Here is a 26,179-nt window from a genome sequence, read left to right as displayed (position 1 = left end):
TATGTTGAGGCATGTTGCGTTAAGGCTGCTCATTAATAGTCAATGGACAATCAATAGGCCTCAACACATGAAAAAAATGTCCCTACAATAGTTTTGAGAATTTTCCCTTGATCCCAGATATCATCTTCGTTAACCCCAAGCAAGGCGTCAACAGTATGCAAATATTCGGCCTCTCGCCGAGTGGGCCTTGGAGCCAAGCAGCTGCATATTTGCATACCAAATAGCAGGCAAAGCTGTGCAGAGAGTGCATGCCCTGCATGCTCCAGACACAGTTACTGGCAGCTAACGGAAAAGCAAACAGGAGCTTTCCAATCATATGATCACCGTGACAGCTAATCACAGCGGTCACATGATCATAAACCCCACCCTGCCTCCCGGCATCGGAAACCTCTTTAAGGATCGGGAGGCGTAAATGGATTAAAACAGAACTAAACCCTCCTATATTTTTTAAGGATGCTACCATCTTAGCCTCTGTTTGATCTGCAACTGCCATGGTTCTGCATATGTGATCAGCTATGACACCAGTCATTTAATGGTTTGACAGTTTGGTTGAGAGCACAAGCAAATATGACAATTAGCATTCCCGGCATGCCGTGAATGTAACTGTTTTTAGAAACTGTTAAATTGATGTTTTAGTTCTGCTTTAACGTCATTATATGTATTTCCTGCTCTCTTGATGCTCTTAAAACAACAAACTCACCCTGCTTCGGGCTTTGATCCTTTTGTACACAAAGTCTGGGAAGGGTTTCCTAAGAATGTACCGTCCAGATCCCTCAGTAACATGAAGGTTACCATCCTCAAGAACGATCTTTCCTTGGCTAATCACTACTAGGGGGCTCCCACGGCACTCCATCCCTTCAAAAACGTTGTACTCCACTGACTGCAATTTAAAAAATACAAGACAAGTTCACTTATTAATGCTATTCAAGCATTACTTGCACTTCCTTCCAATGTTCAAGCTGCTAAAATTGACATACACTGTTGTGCGTCTTGGCCGAGATTGTCCTTATACTGTCTGGATCCCAGATCACCAGATCAGCATCAGATCCCACGGCAATGCGTCCTTTCCGGGGATATAGGTTAAAGATTTTGGCAGCATTGGTGCTGGTGACAGCTACAAATTGGTTTTCATCCATCTTTCCTGACACCTAGGGAGACATTAAGCCAAGAAAAAAAAAAGTCAATCCAATCTCAGGTGAAGTATTATCTCTAGGAACATTAAACCTACAATTCTCCCACCTCTCTACATTCTGAAAACTAGTGGGTGTTTTATATTACCCTTTGGCCTAATCGCAAATATTCAAGCAACATTTTAGATCAAGGAAGTTGTCCTGTTGATTTGATATACAGTATAAAAGATCCAAGACACTGTATCAAAAATGTAAGTGCCACACTCTAAAGTGAGGTCTGGATGTATGGACAAGCCTCAAAGGCCAAGAATCAAATTGGCCTACCAACATCTACAAGCTAGAATGTCAAAAACGTGCTCTACTAGAACACAAGTCTGGTAGACTGGGAGCTGGATGGTATAACTGATAAAACACTAAAGCCACTGTCACTTCTTTATTTCTGGTAAGGTACTACAAATGAGGAGGCCTGCTACTAAAAGCTTCATCCTATCACACTTTAAGGTAACCACTTAAGGACCGCTCTATAGCAGGTATACTGCTACAGGTTGCCACTCCTGCACAGAATCATGTATATATTTATATATGCACATACGTGATTCTGCACTTTCACCTAGGGGACATGCGTGAGCGACACTGGCCGGCTGATTCTGCAGTGATTGTCATTGGATGTCCACCGGCACCTGCTGATCATCGGGCAGAGACACAGAACTGAGCTCTGCCTATGTAAACAAGGCAGATCTCTATTCTGGCTGGGGGGAAGTGATGGATTTTGTGTCCCTGCAAGGCAGGGGAAAAAAATCCATCACTTCCCTTAGTAAAAGCAGCACACAGTTTACACTAAAACACTTGCTAGGCCCACAGTTAACCTGTTGATTTCCCTAGATGTTTAACCCCTTCCCAGCCAGTGTCATCAGTATAGTGACAGTGCATATTTTTAGCACTGATCACTTTATTAGTGTCACTGGTCTCCAAAAAGTGTCAAAGGTGTCAGTTAGTGTTCGATAGTCCGTCACAATAATTGCAATCCCACTATAAGTGGATGATCGAGGCCATTACGTTTATATATAACAAAAAAAATTTAAAAAATAAAAATTCCAGTATACCATAGTTTGTAGACACTATAACTTTTACGCAAACCAATCAATATACGCCTATTGGGATTTTGTGTTAACAAAAATATGTAGCAGAATACATATTGGACTAAATTTATGAAGAAATTCGATTTTGTCAAATTTTTTTGGATATGTTTTATAGCAGAATGTAAAAAAGTTTTTTTTTTGTTTTTGTTTTTTCAAAATTGTCTGTCTGTTTTTGTTTATAGTGCAAAAAATATAAAACGCAGAGGTGATCAAATACCACCAAAAGAAAGCTCTATTTGTTGGGAAAAAAAGTCACACATTTTCTTTGGGTGAAGCGTTGCATGACCTCGCAATTGTCAGTTAAGGTAACGCAGTAACAAATAGCAAAAAGTGGCCTGGTCGGGGAGGGGGGGGGGGTAAATCTTCCAGAGGTCAAGTGGTTAAAAATGTAGATGATTTCTTAATTTAAACTATGGAAGTGGGGATTTTTAGGTCCTGTCCTCCAGATTTTTACTGCTGTCCAGGTCTCCCGTGAAGGGGGAACACTGTTTTTGGAACAAGAAGTAAGAGGAATCATAAGGAAATCAAAGACAGCAACAGGAACATAACAGAGGTTCCAACCTTACCCCATTAAATGAAACAACTGTGTTATTTGCTGCATATGTCCCTACTGAAGTGATCTCCTTTCTCAAAGACTGTCTCTGGGGGCAAAAATAGAAAAATACCCTTCCCTAAAAGCTATCAAACAGCAATAAAATCCTGCCACGGTTTTAAACTATTTCCCACTTGCTCCAAGCAGAAAAAAGAATGTCTGGAGCTCTACGTGAATGACTTTTTAATTTTCCCGGTGCAATACTACTCCCACCCCATTCCCCAGCTGCGTTCCCTTGCTACATGTGTGCACATCTATGTAGATTTGTGCTCCCATTCAAAACAAGATAGACCCACTGCTCATACAATCATTTCTCCATAAACCCACATACAATAATTTCTCCATAGACCCATGCTCATACAATAATTTCTCCATAGACCCACTGCTCATACAATAATTTCTCCATAGACCCACTGCTCATACAATCATTTCTCCATAGACCCACTGCTCATACAATAATTTCCCCATAGACCCACTGCTCATACAATAATTTCTCCAATAAACCGCTGACCCACCCTCCCCCAAACCACTACTCTTCCCACTGTCTGTACCCACCACAGCTCGGTCCCACACGATGCTCATTCTCTCCTCCGCTCCATTGGTCCCTTCTGGAATTAGAGTGAAATTGTCTTTTCCAACAGCTTTCTGAGCTGTGTTAAAAGTGCAGTGTGCACTCCCACAAACCTGCAAGTCACCACTGAGAAATGGGGGGAACAAACATTAATCCCAAAAAAATAGCACCTTGACTTACAAGACAGGATCCCCAGGCCCAGATACATAGCATATTTAGATTAAACATATGGCATGGCGTTTCCCCAGGCACAGAGCTTAGTACTGAACAACAGCATACCTGCCAATAGTCCTACATAGGTTTACATTCTTAAATTTGAGACCTAGTCATTAGCACCCAATTGTGTGGTTTCATTAAAAAGGGAGTGAGGTTTGGGAGTGACTGTCATGATTAAGGTATGGGTAATGTATGTTAGGGGAGGAAGAACGTTTTACATGAAAATTGAAAGATACAGTATGTAGGAGCCTTTCAATGAAATGCAAAATGCGCACATTTCAGAAACATGCAATTCCCATTTAATATCCCTTTTTATCATATACAAAGAGAAATTTTATCTACAGAGGCATATTTATAAAGGACCGGACTCTATATTCACTATACATTTACCAATATACAATGCTTTTAAAAAGGTATTCATACCCCTTGAAATTTTCCACATTTTGTTATGTTACAACCAAAAACGCAAATGTATTTTATTGGGACTTAATGTGATAGAACAACACAAAGTGGCACATAATTGTGAAGTGGAAGGAAAATGATGAATGATTTTCAAAACATTTTGCAAATAAATATCTAAAAAGTGTGGCGTGCATTTGTATTGAGTCAAAACTTTATAGCAGTGATCATCAACCCTGTCTTCAGGGCCCGCTAACAGGCCAGGTTTTATGTATTACCTTGGGGAGATGCAGACTAGAATACTGCAATCACTGAGCAGCAAATTATATCACCTGTGATGTATTTCAGTTATCCTGCAAACCTGGCCTGTTAGTGGGTCCTGAGGACAGGGTTGATGACCACTGATTTATAGAACCACCCTTCGCTGCAATTACAGTGGCAAGTCTTTTTGGGGATGTCTCTACCAGCTTTGCACATCTAGAGAGTGAAATGTTTGCCCATTCTTCTTTGCAAAATAGTTTAGGCTCTGTCAGATTGGATGGAGAGCGTCTGTGAACAGCACTTTTCAAGTTGAGTGAGATTGAAGTTCAATATCAAGCATGATGTTTAACATTGATTGTCTGTCAGCCATGTTTTAACCCTTTCCATTCTTGGAAATACTTTGATTTTACAATAAATATTCTTACACAAACCGTGGCATAGACATTTTATGACTTCTCTGAGGTATGCCTCAAGTGGTTTGTAGCCATCACCCCCCACCCAATCGCTGGATGTTGTTTGAACAGCAAATTTCAAATCTTGCCACAGATTCTCAATTGGATTTAGGTCTGGACTTTGACTGGGCCATTCTAACACATGAATATTCTTTGATCTAAACCATTCCATTGTAGCTCTGGCTCTATGTTTAGGGTCATTGTCCTGCTGTAAGGTGAACCTCCGCCCCAGTCTCAAGTCTTTTGCAGACTCTAACAGGTTTTCTTCCAAGATTGCCCTGTATTTGGCCCTATCCATCTTCCCATCAACTCTGACCAGCTTCCCTGTCCCTGCTGAAAAAAAACATCCCCATAACATTATACTACCACCACCATGTTTCAGGGTGGGGATGGTGTGTTCAGGGCAATGTGTAGTGTTCGTTTTCCGACACAAAGCGTTTTGCTTTTAGGCCAAAAAGTTCAATTTTGGTCTCATCTGACCAGAGCACCTTCTTCCACGTTTGCTGTGTCCCCCACATGGCTTCTCGCAAACTGCAAACGGGACTTCTTATGGCTTTCTTTCAACAATAGCTTTCTTCTTACCACTCTTTGATAAAGGCCAGATTTGTGGCGTGAACGACTAATAGTTGTCCTGTGGACAGATTCTCCCACCTGAGCTGTGGATCTCTGCAGCTCCTCCAGAGTTACCATGGGCCTCTTGGCTGCTTCTCTGAATAATGCTCTCCTTGACCGGCCTGTTAGTTTAGGTGGACTGCCATGTCTTGGTAGGTTTGCAGTTGTGCCATTCTCTTTCCATTTTCGGATGATGGATTGAACAGTGCTCCGTGAGATGTTCAAAGCTTGGGATATTTTTTTAAAACCTAACTCTGCTTCAAACTTCTCCATAACTTTAGCCCTGACCTGTCTGGTGTGTTCCTTGATGTTCATGATGCTGCTTCTTCACTAAGGTTCTCTAACAAACCTCTGAGGGCTTCACAGATCATCTGTATTTATACTGAAATTAAATTACACACAGATGGACTCTATTTACTAATTAGGTGACTTCTAAAGGCAATTGGTTCCACTAGATTTTAGTTAGGGGTATCAGAGTAAAGGGGGCTGAATACAAATGCACGCTACGCTTTTCAGATATTTATTTGTAAAACATTTTGAAAATCATTTATCATTTTACTTCACTTCACAATTATGTGCCACTTCGTGTTGGTCTATCACAAAAAATCCCAATAAAATACATTTATGTTTTTGGTTGTAACATGACAAAATGTGGAAAATGTGGAATGAATAAATTTTCAAGGCACTGTATCACTGGCCAACATTCACCCTATTTATAAAGCTCATTCACTGTATATTCCCCAAAAATTTACCATGGGAAAAATACATTCCCTGACATTTTCAAATATTTGTTCTTCCAAGGGAAAAGGTGCTTCCTGTACTATTCACTCCATTTATAAAAGGGTGAATGTTACGTTCCCTGCACATATGCCCTACATTAACTGGACACATTTTAACTTAAAATTCAAATAGCTTACATAGAGTATCTTTGCATTTTAGAATATAAATGTAATGGCTGCCTATGAAGTAAAAAAGAACGTTTTAAAATGTATCTTCCTGTTGCTGATATTGTGTAGAGGGCTCATGCCAAAAAATTTGCCAGCGGAGTTCAAAGTTGTCTGTACAGCATACTGTAAATGTGACATTCACCTGAGGTTCACCTGTTGTCACATTAGTTATTACATTCGTCCAATTTCAAATAGGTGAATGTCACTGGGGAATGTTCAGCATATTTTGGCGTGGCCACTAAATGTGCTATAAAACAGTGGACAGCGAATGTGCAGATGAATGTTGTATAAATATGCCCCTATGTATTTTATGCATACAAAACTGGTAGTTAAATAAGGCAGGCAGAGAAGATTTGTCATAGTACAGAGTACTCACCAGGCAAGCAGTGAGTTGAGGAAATCAGGGGTACTGGGGTCCGGGCTCAGAGGCGGAGATGTAACAAAAGCTGCTGCCTTTGCCCAGTTTTTGCTCCAGTAATGAGAGCCATCAGTGCCCAAACTTGCCGTGACTGGCTCTCCATACACTACAGCTCCTGTAAAGACAAAATTTGAAGCATTGAGCGTACATGACCAACACCAAGTACACTTGGAAACAACAAGAGGCAAGTCAAAAGAGGACATTAAGTATATGTGAATCCTTACCTTGTAAAACAACCTATTCAGTTTAAAATAGAAATGAAAGGGAAGGTGTGTGTGTGTGTGTATGTATAAAATATATGTATATATATGTATATGTATATATATATATATATATATATATATATATATATATATATATATATATATATATATATATATATATATAAATATTTATATATAAATATTTTTTTTTTTTTATAAATGATCACATACTCTCTGTTTTCAGCTGCATCGGGTGCTTAGAGAGGTGTAGGTGGAGGAACAGCAGTACACCAATCTTTCCCGTGATTGGCTGCGCTGGGGGAGGATGGGGGGGCAGCACAAGTCAGATCGTTGGAAGACAGGGGAAACCGATCACGCTGGGAAGGATGAGTATAGCGTGGTCAGTTTAGAATAGGAAAGCAGGGGAACTGGCATTGATCATCAGGTATTTCACACAAAGGAAGCAATACATAGGCAACAGGATATTTTTTAACACGTTACAACAGACACATATCAGGAATATGAAATGCTGGGGTAGCATATTTTTTAATGCTTATAGATTTCTAACGCTTGTTGAAAACCATGAGAGAGCCAGAGCTTGTTTTTTTGAGAATGTTCCAAATTCAGCAGCAGAATTCAAATAATGCAGGGATGCCAAAACCAAACTTCCCATAACAAGGGGCTGCCACCTATAAGACCCTGACATGTATGAGTGGGTGAGAATGTCAGGCATAAACACAGCCTAATCGTAAATACTGACCTTCAGAGAGTCGGAATTTGGATAGAAACCTAAAGCGCTCTGATGACACACATTTTTCTGGTGGTAGCGCATTTGCCACAAGCTTCCAATCATGCAGGGGAAACTAAATACACAGGGACCTCTCCCACACAGGATTGGATGTTTGAGCCGAAGTTGACTTCATCTCCCTCTTTAGTATCCTTATATATAAATCAAAATCACATTATAAAGAGCGCAGCACAAATGTTGATGCACAGATAAAGCGTAACCAGCTTCCCAACAGTGGATTCATAGCACCGTGGGCCCAGGGCTCTGTTCAGTTCATGGGCCCCTTGCCAGTTTAATGGGATCATGCATAAGGCGTCAGTGTACACAGACATTTGTGTTTTGCTTCTGGTTGGCACTTATGAAATATTTCTGCAGGATTCAGAATGCGGTGTGACGCCATCCTCGTTTTGCCCAGAACTCTGAGAATATTGAGAAGCCACATCTCACAAGAAGATGATCCTGCACTGTGCTGCATGTCTTCTCATGAGATTTGAACTACTCAGCATTCTCAGGGATCTTGACAGCAGCCGGATGACATCATCCCCTGTACTATAGAACTTGCGGAAAGGTGAGTATATTTCTAACTATATTTCCCCCCATGTTTATTTTTTTTAGTGTCTAGGAATAAAAAAAAAAAATTGACTGTTTGTCGCCTTCTGAGGAAAAAAAAGTGTGTAGAGTCATTTTGATGAGCATTGAAGTCCAGAATATTTTTTAGGATCCCTATGGGCCCCTCTGTCTGATATTCTAATCTGCCACTGGCTTTGGGGCAGCACAGTGATTTAGTGGTTAGCACTTTTGCCTTGCAGCACCGGGTTCATCAGTTTGCACCCCAATCATGACACTAGCTGCATTGAGTTTGCATGTTCTGCCTGTGTTTTCATGGGAAAAGACATAGGTTGACTGTCTAAATTGGCCTGTGTACAGTATGCATATTGTATGCTACTTAACCACTTACGACCGCCCGCCGTACATATACTGTGGCAGGGCGGCCGTTCTGTGCCAGATCATGCACCTAAGTACACGATCTGACACTTTCAGGTCTGGGGCATGCGCTGCTGGCAACCCGCTCCCACTGTGATCACACACAGTGGAAGCCCAGTGGCGGGTACCGCAGGCTCAATGTCCGCCCGCACCTGCCGATTATACAGTACACAGGCAGAACGGCGATCTGCTTTTGTAAACAATGCAGATTGCCATTCTGTCGGTAGGGAAGGTATTGATCCTGCGTTCCTGCAAAGCAGGAACATGGATCAATGTCTTCCTCTAGTCAGAGCACCTTCCACACAGTGAGAAAGCATAACCTAGGTACACACTTAATCTTTTGACCGCCCCTAATGTTAACACCTTCCAAGCCAGTGTCATTAGTACAGTACAGTGACCGTGCACATTTTTTTAGCACTGATAACTGTATTAACTGGTATTAACTGGTCCCCAAAAAGTGTCAGTTAGTATCCGATTTGTCCGCCGCAATATCACAGTCCTGTTATAAGTCACCGATCGCCACATTACTAATAAAAATGTTTTTAAATATTCCATAGTTTGTAGTGCTATAACTTTTGCGCAATCAATATATGCGCTTATTGGGATTTTTTTAAACAAAAATATGTAGCAGAATTGGCCTAAATTGATGAATAGATTCGATTTTTTAAATTTTTTTTTTATTGGATAAGTTTTATAGCAGAAAGTAAAAAATATTGTTTATTTTTTAAAACTGTCTGTCTTTTTTGTTTATAGCGCAAAAAATGAAAAATGCAGAGGTGATCAAATACCACCAAAAGAAAGCACTATTTGTGGTAAAAAAGGGACATAAATGTTATTTGGGTACAAGGTTGCATGACTGCACAACTATCGGTTAAAGTATTGCAGTGCTGTATCACAAAAAAATGCCTGGTCATAAGGGCGATAAATCTTCCGGAGGTCAAAGTGGTTATGGTAGGGACTGATGAGAATGTAAAATGTATTTAAAGCACTACATAAACTGTCAGTGTAAATATCTACAATAAATAACTGCTATCCCTCCAAACATCAACAATATTCCCTACCCCGCTACCTGTTGACTGGATATGTGCCACAACCACTCCGAAAACAAACCCCCCCGTGTTGTGATGTTGCCTCTGGAAAGATTCAGAACCCTGCGGGGACTCCTTAGGGACCATAAAAAAGCCAAATGGTAGACACTTTGGCAGCCGATGAGCAGCATCCATGTCAGCAGAAAGTGACATGGGCACTGCACCAAGGACCCTCCCATACTACAGATATCTCAAGACCCCGACTGTCACATGACTAGGATTTCAGGTAAGTAAATGGGTCTCTTTTTTAAAATAAAAATCTAATAAAATCAAATAATTAGCTAATGGGGGGATTGTGATTTAATGTTCTGCCAGGGGATCAGCTGAACTGAATAGATATGACATGGTTACATTTTATAAAAATAATGATATAGATAGAATTTGAAGAGTTCTCCTACAAAAGCGACCAATATTATCTGATTGGCTGCTATTGGTTAGTACACATTTCCATTTTAAAAGACTACTGTGAATTCTAAAATATAAGAAATACCTTTCTTCCTGGACTGTGCAATAACTTCAGCTGAGCTTTTGCTCATCACCTTGGTGACATAGAGAGGACAGTTGGTCTGGTTGGCGATGGTGATGGAGCGATTGACAGCTTCTGCCTCCACCTGTACAGGAAGTAGAACGTTCAGATATAACATGTGGAAGCACTGCGCAATATGAGCAGATACAAAACCTTTATTAGATATACATTTTAGAATGATCAGAATAGAGGATAATCAGATCAGTTCAGGTTCAGAACATACATAACTGAGCTGACTGCAATATATGCTTTTACTTTAACATTTTTATTATATAAAATATAAAAAAAAAATTAAAACATTTTAAAAAGATTTTCTATAAAAGGGAAAAAAAAAAAGAAATATTTTAAAATTCTACAAAATTCAAATACAACAAACCTAAACATTTTTTTAGAATTAGTCCCAAATAACTGATACTAGTGCATTCTGATGATTTACATATTTGTATACAAGTTTTTCGTGCTGAAGGTCTAATTTTGCAAAATTCTAATGCTGAAACTTCTGCAACAAATGAACCAATATTAAGAAGATGAAGACTAAAGTGCCATACTTTTGGAAAAAAGGTAAGGCCTCATTAAGCAACAAACACAATAATAGTCTCACCTCCTCCGGCCGGCTCAGTACATGTCCCTCGGGTCCTGTGATTCCTTGTTCTAAGATCCTCAGTTGCTCCTGCAATAGAAATGGTATTTTTACTATCTACTGGTTACCGATTAGTAATACAGGCTCAGAATACTCATACAGTAAGATTGGTATAAACATTATATTACAGAATAAAGATATAGATTGGGTGGTGTCTGCCTTGAATATTTCAGCAGGGTTTTAGTATTACCTCTGTTTCGCCACTAGATGTCAGTGTCATAATACAGATATGCAGTAATGGAAACAGTGACACCATGTGTTATGAAGACCAATATAATGAGATTAAGTCATTCAGAAGCAGGATGTTTGACAAGTACTGATAAAGATAGAATAGGCAGACAGCCAGTAGCGATGGACATTTTTTATAAGATAATATAATTCATTTTATCCTACCAAGTAAAGAAAAAGACCTGTTTCTTTTTACTATATGAAATAGTACATTTCAAGTGTTAGTTCACCTTAATAGAAAAAATAAACTAACAACGGACACCCCCCACTATACTTACCTCTGGGGTAGCTGAGCTGTAGGGGTTACAGCTGTCCCAGGGATTTGAAATCCTCACTTTTCTTCGCGCAGTGCTTCCTGGATGGACCAGATTGATTCTGATTGGTCAGTGCGGCCATAGTGAATCGATCTGGTGTGTCCCATTGCATGGAGAAGAGGGGATTTCAAATCTCTGGACCGTTGCACTGTCTGCAGACTGCTAATAGCTCAGTAATCCAGGAGAAAAGTAGAGTGGAGACTGGGGGTGGGGGAGTCTGGTGTTTGTTCACATTTAATTTTTTTTTGTAAAAAGGTGAACTACCGTATATACTCGTGTATAAGCCGTGTTTTTCAGCACATTTTTTTGTGCTAAAAATGCCCCCCTCGGCTTATACTCGAGTCAAGCACTTTTCTGCAGCAGAGAATGACATTTTCCAAACCGACTTTAGGGCCCCGTATCTCGGGGCCACTTGGTGCTAGGAACCCCAGTGGAACTAGCCACACCCAATTCGGTGTGCAAACCCAGTGGAAGTAGCACTACAACATATCCAAAGCTGGGGTTCCTAGCACCAAGTGGCCCCGAGATACGGGGCCCCAAAGTCGGTTCAGAAAATGTCATTCTCTGCTGCAGAAAAGTGCTTGAAATTTTCCGAACCGTTTTTGGGGCCCCGTATCCCGGGGCCACTTGGTGCTAGGAACCCCAGCTTTGGATATGTTGTAGTGCTGGTTCCACTGGGTTTGCACACCGAATTTAGGGTTCCTAGCACCAAGTAGCCCCGAGATACGGGGCCCCAAAGTTGGTCAACTGTGTCCACCTGCAGCAAAGTCATTTCGGGACCCTTTGGGTCCAGAGACCCCAAATTTTGGCTGCAGCTAGGGGGCATCTAGGAACCCTTTATTACTGAGTTTGAAGTTCGGGGGACCTATGGCTGCAAATGGGCACAGTGAGGCTGCAAATGGGAATTGTTGACCCTCTTTTCCACTTACAGTAGCTGTGCATTTCTCACCCTAGGCTTATACTCTAGTCAATCAGTTTTCCCAGTTTTTTGTGGTAAAATTATGTGCCTCGGCTTATATTCGGGTCGGCTTATACCCAAGTATATATACGATAACCCCTTAGTTGTGTCCTAGTGTCATTTTCTGCATCTGCCTGCTTCTATAGCTGGGTTAAATCTCTCCAGAGAAATGTAATGTTATGATTAAATATATACAGTAACTTTCTTGGAACAAATGCAGCTTTCTTTGTAGGTATCTGGTCCCACTGTCACTGCTGAAGATGGGCTAATCTCAGCTTTGATTCTCTCCATAGATCACACCATAAAATGTCAGGGTTTGTGGGGAAAGCTGTGCTGAAACTCAAGAAAAAAACTCAAATTTTCGCTTTTCCCGTGAGCTGTAAATTAATACAGCGCTATAGGTTTCAGTTCCGGCTCTTTTTGCACCCCATCCTGCTAAAGCGCCCAGGGCAGCCACCTCTTCTGCCTATTCCGTGGCCCAGTGTTCTGCAGAAGACTCCAACTTGCCAAAATCTCCAACCACGTCACTTCCGGTGACTCTGCAGCACCAATAATTGGAGATTTGGATGAGTTGGTTGTTTTGATAGAACAGTGGCAGCATATACACTACAGTACACCATAAAACCTAGTGGACACTGTTAGTCTGCCCGATACTAACCAACAACATGGCCGCCTCCAAGGTGGCGACAACTCTTTTCCTCCTTACCCAATGTTCTGTGAAAACAGCGAACACTTTGCGTACCATAGTCTATACGTTGCTGGTGTTCTGTGAAAACAGCCAACTCATCCAAATCTCCAAGTGACTTGGTTGGAGACTTCGGCAAGTTGGAGTTTTCGGCAGAACACCAGCTGTGGGTTTAAGCAACACTTTTCCTAGAAAGAGAAGTATCTCAGCCCTTTTATTGCTTATTTGTCCAACCTGTCAATAAAGCTAACATAGCTCGCCCTACTGATTGTTGTATAAATGTAAAACAATCATTTACTTATATTACCTAAAACAATGATAAGCAAAAGCTTCTAAACAGTGTAAATCATGGATTGGTTACTGAAGCGTATCTATTCCAGGGACGCTCTTACCTCAGCGATGATATCACCATTTTCGGCATGCACCTGTGCAATGGCACCAATGTCCCTGATCACACTGAACACCTCATAGATCTGAGAACAGAAAAGAGATTGTTATTAGAGGCTCTCCATTATTCCCATGTGCATGAGAAAAGGTATTAAAAGGATATCTGAACCCTAGAACATATATGTTATAAATCGTAGCTTATCGGTCCTTAAATGTGGTGGCTGCATTTAATTGTATTATTTCAGGCTGAGAACATTTAACGCACGTACAGAAAATACCAGTTTGATCCTGCCAGAATCCCAGTGTCCTTCAAACTTCCTGTACACTGAACTGAAATCTCAAACAATTTTGACAGCTTTTTCAGCCATCTTCTATAAACCACAGAACACCTCCAACTTACACTATGGAGATAAGGATTGGGGGGTATTTGTAGTTGAAATCAGGAGAGAAGCTTAGTACAACAACACTGAGGCAGCGAGCATTGTCACCCAAGAACGGGAAATATCATACCACACATCTATGGACTGGTACATTGCTATATATAATTTTTTTTTGGGGGGGGGGGGCTGCTCTTTAACTACCCAAATGAGGGGCAAATCCCTCCAGTAGGGAGGCTCAGTGAGCAATAAAAACAGGGCTTTTAACACTTCCCCACACTATCCAAAACCAATTCTTCCTTAAAATACAATATTCAAATCACAAGCAGACACTGTTAAAACTTAATGAATGTACAGGTAGCTTAAAAGAAATTCTCAGTACTTGGAAATTTTATATTAAATGGCATTATGATATTGTACTTCCCTAAACAGCCACAAAAACAGGCTAGATAATAACACTGTAGTAATTACAGCACAATATTGTGTATGAAGGCTAACCAAGGGCTACATATTGTAATGGCAGGCAACCTGATTTTCCTCCAAGTGGCCCCTTCTTTAATCCAACGGCATATCTCTGTGACTGTCCCCTGTGACATCAGGCATGGTCAGCTGTCATCAGATCCTGACCAAGTCTCCAATGCACATCTGACATAGGGGAGTGGGGTAGGGTTGCACCTGTCTGGGATTTACCCAAACACTCTGGGTTTTGAATCATGCAGACTAAAAACCAAGATACATTATTCAGGCTGTGGCTCCCCAAGTAACTGATTTAGTTACACACAAATCTGTTGCTGTCCGGGAGCTGCAGGCAGATGTCCGGGGGCAGGTTTAGCATCACTGGGGGGGGGGGCAGCAGGGCAATGATGTCAGCAAGAGCAATTCGGCCACACCTACTGTTTACTGCAGCATGCTATGTGCACCGCATTACTACTCTTCTAGGGGCACCCAAAGGTGTCCCAGGTCGCTAAAGTGTTTGGGTTTGGCTTGAAGAAAAGGTGGCAACCCTATAGTGGGGATACCGCGGAAGTGAAGGAAGGCTGCATTTCTCAGGCTACAATCAGAAAGATGACACTGTACACAGAGCTTGGCCTTACAAAAGGCATTGGAAAGCCCTTATACACAATATTAACATTTCATCATTTTTAAAATATATTTGTGATTAGATCTCTTTAAAGATAAACTATGGATCACTTTCAGTAACTGTAAAGTTTACAATTTATTTTCTGTTGGTTTTCTTTCTAGAGTTCCCCGATATGTCAAGCTGCCCCCAAATGATGTTCCTGATTTCAAAAAGCAATTGACATCTCTAATGTCCTGGGGGTAATAAAGAGAACCAGAGGTTGGAGACACAAAAAAAAAAATCACAAGTAAGATTTTTAGCATGTTAGACAATTTCCCTACAAGTGAGCCCCAAGCCTTTCCTTTGTTCTAGAGCCAGGGAACAGCAAGATGCACAGTCTGTTCTCACCACTGGCTCCTGGTACTGCACCATAAAAAGTAATAAAAAAGTAATAAAAAGAATCGGGGGGGGGGGGGGGGGGGTTACGACCCTCAGAATTACAAGTTTGATTTTGAGCATGTTCATCTCCCTATGAGTGGGTCCCAGACCTTTCCCTTGTTAAGGAGCCAGGGAAAATCATGACGGACAGATTGTTTTCACCACTCCTGGAAATGTATCTGTAGATGGACCATTTCTCACGTCCTAGGGGTAAGAACCAGAGAAGAATCTGAGCATGTTGGACAATCTCCCTATGGGTGAGTGCCAATCCTTTCCACTAATATGGAGCCAGGAAACAGCATAGTGCTCAGACTGTTCTTACTGCTGGATCCTGGCCCTGCACCACTAGATGGACAAATACAATTTAGCCTGTTATGTTTAAGAAGATATCTGCCCATCTATAACCAGAAAGGCTGAGATAACACCACCAGTGCTGAACAGGAAGCCCAGCATTTTCATGGAAGCAGTAAAAAAAGGTCCAGCCTAAAAATAAAGATTTCCATCCTTTTCACTTTATAGAAGACATGCACCTTTTGGCGGAGGTCCCTTATCTGTCCCTGCTGCCTGTAAAGAAGTAAGCAGGTTGATTTACCCATCTTTAAGGGAACAGTGTCTCTCCTACACTGGACCTGCAGGCTCCTGGCATCTGTGTACAGCCTGCTTTGATGCTGCTACTACAAGGCAGAGTTGGAAGATAGGAATAGGCTTTTCATGATGAGCAGTCATCTCCCAACACCTCCTTCCATGGAGGACAGGTTCACAGATTCCAGGGGTCTGTAGGGTATGGTGTGGGGAGAAATAAAGAAAACTGACATTGGTCTCATCACAGCCTTCCTACATTAACTCATCATGTGACCATGCAGAGAAAAGTGTTGCTGACAGAAAAGACACCCGTGTTGGATTCTACATGCAGTGGCATTGCCAGTACACGGAAAGGAGCCTCTGTGGACTACAACATGAGCAGCACCCGACACACATAGCGGGAGACCTTGGTACTCACACCACCATTGTCACTATGCCAAGAGATAACAGTTACACTTCCCAGCGTGCACCCAAGCACCCCAAAAATCTTAGGACTTCACTACCTACTATGGACTGTGTTTCTGCACAATTTTGTTCATTTTTATCTAATTTTGCAGGCAAGCATTTTATTTTTAGTCTTGGTAACCATTTTTAGCACTACAAGTGTATGTAAGTTGGCAATATTATTGTTACTGGAACGCTGACAGACTCAGTGCCGGTCTAAGGCACAATAGCATGTGAGTGCACAATTTTTAAAACTTTATACAATAAAGAACATTTGTAGAATCTTGCGCAATGATGGCCGTTTTGGTTTTTATGAGTATTTAAGAAGCCACATTGGAGAAATTTGAGAATATAACTCTGTACCTGGTGGAACCGAGATATGCTGGGTGGTAAAGAAATATACACAGGTGTTTTTATTCCTGCTTACTGGTAAGTGTTTAAATTGGAAGGTTGTGGTATATCATGGATCACGATAGTATTTCTGGATGCACAAGTGATTCAAGCACGGTGGATAATTATATGAAGAATACAATTGACTGGACTTTTTAGAAACGAATTATTGGGCTTTTTAGAAACACATTATTTTGCAAAAGTGTTTGTGTTTTTTATATTTTTTCAATATTTTTTCTGAATTTTTCTGTCTTTATCAATTTTGTGTTTTTTCACTGGACTTTAAGAAGTATTGCATCAGATAGCAATTGATGATCTATAAGCATTGTTTAATATTGATGATATTATTTTAATTTAATTAACTGTGGAACATCCATATAATACAGGATGAGCGCAACTAACTAATATACAGTCATTGTTATACACAGTCCAATAATATTGTGATCACATATAGCACGGAGTTTGTTATAGCAAGTGCTGCCTAAGTTATATTGTATTAGACAAAAGCCCACATTGGAAATATTTGATGGCAGCTGCATATTTTAAAATATTTTTTAACATTTATTTCATTTATTCAATCACACTGTATCCACATAGGCATGTGCGAGCAAAAATGCAGTTTCTTGCATGTTTCCCTCAGATCTACAGCAATGCACTTGCAGTGGACAGACAATTTACCTTTATTAAATCAACCCCATGTTCCTAAAAAAGTTGCCCAACTGCCGCTTATTTCAATGCTTTCTGAGTCAGTGAGATGGAAGAAATATGTTGTAAAATAATTTAAAACTTCTGATCTACATATTGATTTCATGTCAGTGGCTATTGAACTAAAGACGCCATTGAATCAGCATGGCAGCCAAGGAACTAGCATATTCAGAAGTAGAGATCACAAACAGCCCATGCATTTTTTGTCACCCAAGGTCCTTGTGCAGTTGTAATGTGCTTGTATTAAATACAACTAAAGTTTGTATGTAGAAGGAACACAAAGGGTGTTATTTATAGTATGTTGAGGTCTTGATTAACTCACAGGAAGGAGAGCATTGCTAACAATGGCTGTCCTCCCATAGGAAGGGCAGCATTGATCAGTATGCAGAGTGTGTCCCAGGAATGCTAGCAATTTGCCTAGCCTAAGAGGTGGCCAGTGCACTTGGCAGAAGACATTGTGTTCTCCTCACACACCCAGAGCACTGACAACTGACTGTATACACTGCACAGCGATGTTTTCCATCACCAGAGAAAACAAGGCTGCCGGAGCCCTGTAGTGGAACACGTAACTCCCAAAGAGCCGACACCTGACGAGAACAACACATTCCTCATCTAGCAGTGAGATCATTGTTACCTGGGAGTCTGTCAGCTGGAATTGTTCCTTGTATGCCATATACACCAGGAAGGAGTTAATACCTGCAGAACAAGGGCAGATGATTAATCACTACCTATACATTACATAGAACTCCAACTGACAATCAAACAAAACATTTACAGCAGGTATAACGTCCTCTGCCTACCTTTATCATGTTCTCCTTTGCTGTACAGCTGAGTTTTTGTTCGCCTATGCAATATGATCACTTTAATCTCAAGCTTCAGACTCCCATTTAAAAAGAGTCAGAACTCTCGGTTGTGTCTCACATGACTCTCTAGCTGCCTAAACAACTCTTCCAACTCAATCATACTGCAAGGACTATGCTGCCATTTTTAAATTTCAGCTGGTGTGCAATGAATGATGCAACTTATACCCAAAGGCCTGCAGGCAATTGCACAGTTGCAATTACTCACTGCACAAAATTAAATTTTGCATGGCAATTATTTACACTCAGAATTGCACAGAGGTCTATGGCCCCTTTCACACTGATGGACCAATCAGGTCCTCCTGTCAGTTTTTCAGGTGGACCCGATCGGACTATCCATTGCTCTTTATGAAGCGGCGGATGTCCGCTGACATCTGCCGTCATCAGATCCTGGCCGATCTGATTCTGATCTCTCCGCTAATCCCCACTGAGCAGGCGGATGACAGTCGGATGGAAACGGACAGGCGGTCTGTTTCAATTTGACCACCCCATAGAGAACAGCGGTCTGTGTCCATGTCCACTCTGCTGATTCAGAGCGGACACAACCCACTGTTCTCTATGGGGCGGTCGGATGGAAACGGACCACCTGTCCGTTTCCATCCGACTGTCATCTGTCTTCTCAGTGGGGATCAGCGGAGAGATCACCTGCTGAGTGGGTGGATTCGCTACTGGCCTCCACCCCATGTGAAAGAGGCCTATTTGTAAAACATTTGCTGTGTGTCCCAGCATTTCTGCAAAGGCCGTGAATACGACTTATAGGGTTTGTAATATGTGTGAAATGTATGTTTCACTTGGTTACCTTTACAACATCCCCCAACATTCTATCCTAAGAGAAAAATAGCACAAAGAATTGACCTGAAAAATAAGGCATTAAACCTATAGAGAAAATAGCCTAACACTAGGCTAGGAACATTTGACCAAAAGAGGAAATACTATGAGGGGAACCTCTGTACTGTACGCCAATGGGTGGATGTATAAATTCCCTCAGTGAAAGTGCATGTACATTCATTCTGTGCAAATGGGGCAAAAAAGTAATGTAAATAGACTATATTATGTGCTGATTGGAAAAAAAAAAAAAATATGATGTGCTGAATAAATGTGAATTATTGATTTAAAACAGATTATATTGCAATTGGCCACTGGATGGCGCTAAGTATTAAAGTGACTGTAAAATCTCATTGTAAAAAAAACTAAAATAAACATATTATACTTATCTGCTCTGTGCAGTAGGTTTTGCACAGAGCAGCCTGGATCTTCCTTTTACCAGGTCCCTCTTCGGTGCTCCTGGACCCTCCCTCCTGTTGAGTGCCCCCACAGCAAGCAGCTTGCTATGGGGGCACCCGAGCCGAGTCACAGCTCCGTGTGTCCATTCAGACACGGAGCCCTGACCCGGCCCCGCCCCCTCTCCCCTGATTGGTTACCTGACTTTGATTGACAGCCGCAGGTGCCAATGGCGCCGCTGCGGTGTCTCAGCCAATCAGGAGGAGAGTCCCGGACGGCTAAGACACTCCTGGACATCACCGGAGAGAGATGGAGCTCAGGTAAGTATTAGTGGGTGCTGGGGAGGCTGCTACACAATAAAGGTTTTTTTTATCTTAATGCATAGAATGCATAGAATGCATTAAGAAAAGAAACCTTCAGCCTTTACAACTCCTTTACTGACGTTTCCACAGAAAGTGTAATGCTACTGCAGAGAGAGAAGTGCTATACAGAATTGATACAGTGTTGCAGAGACTGAACTTTTTGTTTGACACAGATAAATCAAATACCAGGGTTGATAAACAACACTGGTCCAAGCGCTCACAAGATTACAAAGAAAAAAGCGGAAATGAATCCACTAAATGAATAAAATATAAAACAAATGGCAAACTGCTGTTATAAAAGAAAAAAACAAAAGTAAAACCAAATATACTCTCTTATGGAAAGATAGTATTGACAGAGCTAATAAAGTTCTCAAATGGTCTAAAGCTAATAGATATAGCACTGCAGTCTCGATTGAATGAGAGTAAATACAAACATAAGATTGATAATCATAACACAAAAAGTCCAATGCAATAGAATGAGAACTAATAATCCCAAAACGATCATACATGAAATGCCGGCAATAGTGTATAATATCCCAGCGGTAGTGAGTAAACACCACTTGTATCTACTGCATAAACTCAAAGTTCTCATATAAACAGTTCATTGCATACGGTAGACCCAAGTCAAAATGAGGGATTGTACTTCTTCTGGAGTGCACATATCCATGGGTAACTATACCATCACCAAATCACCGCGTGAATATTCCCTATGGATGTGAGCTTACCAGAGGTAAGAACAAGACAAGCCTCCATAGTATCCATAGGGGATATTCACGCGGTGATTTGGTGATGGTATAGTTACCCATGGATATGTGCACTCCAGAAGAAGTACAATCCCTCATTTTTACTTGGGTCTACCGTATGCAATGAACTGTTTATACTAGAACCAGAGTTTATGCAGTAGATACAAGTGGTGTTTACTCACTACCGCTGGGATATTATACACTATTGCCAGCATTTCATGTATGATCGTTTTGGGATTATTAGTTCTCATTCTATTGCATTGGACTTTTTGTGTTATGATTATCAATCTTATGTTTGTATTTACTCTCATTCAATCGAGAGTGCAGTGCTATATCTATTAGCTTTAGACCATTTGAGAACTTTATTAGCGCTGTTAATACTATCTTTCCATAAGAGAGAATATTTGGTTCTACTTTTTGTTTGACACGTTTACCAGACTGAACCTTTCAGAGATGAGCAAAAGTGTCGCTGGACCACGCCAAATGTAGTGCATGCACTACTCTATAAAACACACAGAAACCGGACCGCATAGTACAGATGTACCATGTGATCAGGTGCAGGCAAATGGGCTGCATTTGCAACCTGCGTTTGGGGTGTCATTCAGTTAACATTGACACCCGTTGCAGATCCAACTTCAGTGCATTGTGAACGCAGCACAGGAAACGCACACGGAACATGGGTTTCCCGCACAGCATTCTGAGCATTCCTGCTATGTGATTTTCATAGCACGATTCTGTGTGTCGCATAGGGCTAGCCTTTTCACTTGAATGGCCTGTCCTATGCATGTTCATTGGCAATATAGAAGCTCCTGCACCTTTTTAGGATGAAAAGCAGCTTGCAATTCTTAAAGACACGCATTTGTGGGAGAATTGCAATGTGTTTGGGGTGCCATAAAAGGGTAATGTTGCACATTGTGTCATGTAATGTGCACATTACCACAGGATTTGGAATCTCTGGCAGATTCGCAGCGATTCTGCCCGCGATTCCAAATCGCGAAGTGTGAATGGAGCCTAATTATCAATAAAATTCTGTCTGCAACACTGTATGAACTCTGTATAGTAGCTGATGCATTACACTGTCCATAGTGAGAACAGGAATCTTCATACACAGCGCAGAGCTTTCCCTCGTTATTTCCTCTTCTGGTGGAATGTTCTTAGCCTATAGTGTTTTCTCTATCCCTCAAACGTTCTGTAACTCTCCTGGTCCAGTGTTCTTAAGGCTCTTTTCTCTTAGGTTCAAATGTTAGGAAATATTACATTCACCCTGTGAAAGGCAACAAATAGAAACTGACTTTTCACATCTAGTACAAACATTACTCGACTTTTGCGCAAATGCTGACATGTTCGCACAGCAAATTGTTTCTAAACAGTCCCTTTAGTGTAAGGCGGCATTTAGAGCCATAGATCAATGCAGTCTACAAGTAACAGTTTTAGGAATGTGGAACAACTGGATTTGCTGCCAATAGGTCACCATTCTATCATCTTTGCTAAAGCTGCTAGAATTTGTTAGCCTGAAAATTGTCATGCAAGATCAGCATTAGCTGCCATTCAAACTTTCTAGTGCGGTTTTCTGTGGTAACACACAATTATGTACAGTACCTTGAAAAAGTATTCATACCCCTTGAAATTTTTCACATTTTGTCATGTTACAACCAAAAACGTAAATGTATTTTTTTGGGATTTTATGTGATAGACCAACACAAAGTGGCACATAATTGTGAAGTGGAAGAAAAATGATAAATGGTTTTTAATTTTTTTTTTACAAATAAATATATGAAAAGTGTGGCATGCATTTGTATTCAGCCCCCCTGAGTCAATACTTTATAGAACCACCTTTTGTTGCAATTACAGCTACAAGTCTTTTTGGGGATGTCTCCAGCAGCTTTGCACATCTAGAGAGTGACATTTTTGCCCATTCTTCTTTGCAAAATAGTTTAGGCTCCGTCAGATTGGATAGAGAGGGTCTGTGAATGGCAATTTTACTTTTACGCCAAAAAGTTCAGTTTTGGTCTCATCTGACCAGAGCACCTTCTTCCACATGTTTGCTGTGTCCCCCACATGGCTTCTCGCAAACTGCAAACTGGACTTCTTATGGCTTTCTTTCAACAATGGCTTTCTTCTTGTCACTCTTCCATAAAGGCCAGATTTGTGGAGTGAACGACTAATAGTTGTCCTGTGGACAGATTCTCCCACCTGAGCTGTGGATCTCTGCAGCTCCTCCAGAGTTACCATGAGCCTCTTGGCTGCTTCCCTGATTAATACTCTCCTTGCCTGGCCTATTAGTTTAGGTCGGCGGCCATGTCTTGGTAGGTTTGCAGTTGTGCCATACTCTTTACATTTTCAGATGATGGATTGAACAGTGCTCCGTGAAATGTTCAAAGCTTGGGATATTTTTTTATAACCTAACCCTGCTTTAAACTTCTCCACAACTTTATCCCTGACGTGTCTGTTTGTTCACTAAAGGTTCTCTAACAAACCTCTGAGGGCTTCACATAACAGCTGTATTTATACTGAGATTAAATTACACACAGGTGGACTCTATTTACTAAATAGGTGACTTCTGAAGGCAATTGGTTCCACTAGATTTCAGTTGTGGTATCAGAGTAAAGGCGGCTGAATACAAAGGTACGCCACACTTTTCAGATATTTATTTGTAAATTTTTTTTTTTTTAAATTTAAAAAACATTGATCATTTTCCTTCCACATCACAATTATGTGCCACTTTGTGTTGGTCTATATATATGAATACTTTTTCAAGAAACTGTAATTACTGTGACAGTATTTATGCAAGGTGGAGTTTAGGTATTCTTTTCTGTGATAGTGCTGACATATAGTTAGTTACAAGCAGAGCAGCCATCTGGATTGGCTTTTCTCCTCTGACCAATACTATGACTTATGATTCCAGACTGTGTACAGACTAAGCTCTTGTCTGGTGACTGGGGTGGTTTTTTTTTTGGTTATCTGCCTGTAGATCACCAGTGGGGTACAGGCTATAACCATCACATAGTAGAAACCCCAAACTTCCCTGTGCAAAGCTCCTGATGAAGACCAAACCTGGAGACACAAAGGGAGAGGTTTACTAAAACCGGAGCATGCAGAATACAGTACAGCTTCCGGGGTTTATAGTCAAAGCCTAATAGAACAAGGTGAATTTAGAAGCTGATTGGTTATTATGCAAAGCTGCACCAGATTCTTTGTGCACCAGCTTTAGTAAATGCCCCCCCACCCCCAAAAGGGTCTACACTAACCTACAACACTAGTGACATTTGCCTACATTTTCAACCAGTTCTAAAATTATGAAATGTAATTAATTGATTATGCAATGTGGACAATAAGGAATATTGGAAGGTTAAAGTGACCTTGTCTTTTGTCCAAGCAGAGCTAAATAAAAGGGTCCCTAAATCCCAGCAACCAATATCATATGCCCACTTTTCATTGCACATGCATTGCTTAGTTTTCCAGCTGAGACCAATAAAAAAATCACTGTGCAAGCTCCATACTGGCTTCTTGGAGCTTACACAGGACTATCGTTCCCCACTTCCATGTGACAGTGCTGGGTCAATTGCAAAGCAGAAGGGAGGTCACATGGGAGAAAGGGAATGAGTCACAAGCACATTTATATTTAGACATGCCGGCTATTTCACTTTGCTCCTGGCGGCTGAACAAAGTGTAATGGAGGATAGAAAAGGTCGGTGTGTGCTACTGGTTAGGTTAATTGAATGACTCTTTGTCCCTGCTTTGGTAAAAGAATAGTTTATGTTGAAGCTCACTATATTCAAATATGTTTAGCTTACAGGAGTGAGTGGTTCTAAAGGCAGAAAGTCCCCCCTTATACCTACCTGTGCCCGATCTCGATCCAGCGATGTTCACGAGAGCAGAGGCTTGCTCGACTTTCTGCCTCCTCACTGTCAATCACAGCCAGTGAGGGGGGAGTGGGGGGCAAAGTCCCACTCTATGTGTCTTATGCACACATAGAGTGGGGCTCGGGAGCAAGCACGCATGAGTGCCCTCATAGCAAGTGCCAGGGGGAGGGGCCAGGAGAGCCAGCGAGGGACCCCAAAAAAGGAGGATTGGGGCTGCTCTGTGCAAAACCATTAGTAGTAAGTATGAGATGTTTGTTATTTAAAAAAAAAAATTAACCTTTAGTACTGAAACCGTCAAATTTCTGTGCTTTGGAAAGGCAATGTCTAGATCCAGTACTATTGTACATCTGGCACACTAGATGCCTCTAAGTGTTCCTGATTATGGATTTTTTTTTTAATTAGAACCCCATTGTAGCAACACAATATGCCTTCCCAAAGCCTGGATGAATATGGAAAGTGACAATTAAGGACAACCATTCTTCATTACACCACTGCCTTCTGCTGCACATAGAAAATAAAATTCACTATGAATAGTAAGATACTAGTTGTTAAATATGATGCCAGACTGAGACAGAATGAAAAACTGATAAAGTCAAGCACATCTCTTACACTTTAAGTGTTTGTAACTGTTCATGGTTGTTCTCGTACTCACCATGGTCTTTCACCAGTGCCTCCATTTCCTCTTGTACACCCTTGTGCCACTCCGTGATGTCCACGTGCAAGGAATAGTCACAACACGACTTGCTGTCTGCCCACTCCCTCCATTGGTCAAAAGCAGTAAGCAGGCTGGTCCCTGGCTCTGGCACAACATGGTCAACTGGTTTCAGGAAAGAAAAACACAGAATATAAGATATGAAAAGTGTCACCCCGAATTGAAAGCTGAACTCCATGCAAACAGCAAAACAGATAGTTGAAATATATAGTATATTATATAAGGAAGAAATTTTGCCTGCAAAAGCATTTGTATCCGAGTCCTGAGATTCGCACAGCATACTAGTTCATACAGAAAAGCTGGTGACCTCACTTTACTATGCCGTAGTTAAGCAACACAGTTTGGTCATCTCCCCGCCCCTAGCCTGTGATTTAACAGTGAACGAGCAGCAACTGATTGCTTAGTTCACTTCTCAGTTTTTTCACCTGGTCAACATGTCATTTGTCAGAACAGAATACTTTATTGGCCCCAAGTACTGCTAGTCTGTTGCATAGCCTATTACAAGAGGCTGAAACTGAATCAAGTTTATATACTTACACTGGCTGCGTTTAAAAGGCAAGTTATTTTTATACAATTACATAAATTTCATTCATTAGTGTTTTTTTAAAGAAGTAATATACTCTGCTTTTTCACTTGTACCTACAGGTAAGGTTAAAATAAGGCTTAACTGTATATATAGTGAATATCTCCTAAGCTTTTTAGGAGATATTCACAGTTGCCAGCAATGTCCCCATTGCATGTGTAATGCGCTCCGCATTGAGGGCACACAAAGTATGCCCATCAATTCAGAGTGCCATGCCATGACTGTGACTCCCATGCGCATGTGAGGGAGTAAAGTCCCATTCAAAAAGCAGTAGTGCAGACCCAGAAGGAAGACCAGGAGAA

General features: G+C 41.1%; 1 protein-coding gene across 2 annotated transcripts in view; it reads right to left on the bottom strand.

Annotated features, from left to right (window-relative positions):
• DPYSL2 (dihydropyrimidinase like 2) overlaps nt 1-26,179 on the bottom strand; it is a 166,948-nt gene that overhangs the window by 4,469 nt on the left and 136,300 nt on the right. For both annotated transcript variants that reach the window (XM_073622246.1, XM_073622247.1), the window contains exons 4-12: nt 25,235-25,399; nt 18,168-18,229; nt 13,543-13,623; nt 10,927-10,995; nt 10,290-10,410; nt 6,696-6,852; nt 3,417-3,558; nt 978-1,148; nt 701-880 (exon numbers count right to left, since the gene is read on the bottom strand). In XM_073622246.1, coding sequence (XP_073478347.1) covers nt 701-880; nt 978-1,148; nt 3,417-3,558; nt 6,696-6,852; nt 10,290-10,410; nt 10,927-10,995; nt 13,543-13,623; nt 18,168-18,229; nt 25,235-25,399 — 1,148 coding nt within the window. The remainder of the gene's footprint in view (nt 1-700; nt 881-977; nt 1,149-3,416; nt 3,559-6,695; nt 6,853-10,289; nt 10,411-10,926; nt 10,996-13,542; nt 13,624-18,167; nt 18,230-25,234; nt 25,400-26,179) is intronic.

The sequence above is a fragment of the Aquarana catesbeiana genome, linkage group LG03, assembly GCF_042186555.1.
Source record: "Aquarana catesbeiana isolate 2022-GZ linkage group LG03, ASM4218655v1, whole genome shotgun sequence".
NCBI lineage: Eukaryota > Metazoa > Chordata > Amphibia > Anura > Ranidae > Aquarana > Aquarana catesbeiana.
The sequence above is the reverse complement of the archived record's forward strand: the minus strand, read 5'-3'. Positions and strand labels throughout refer to the sequence as shown.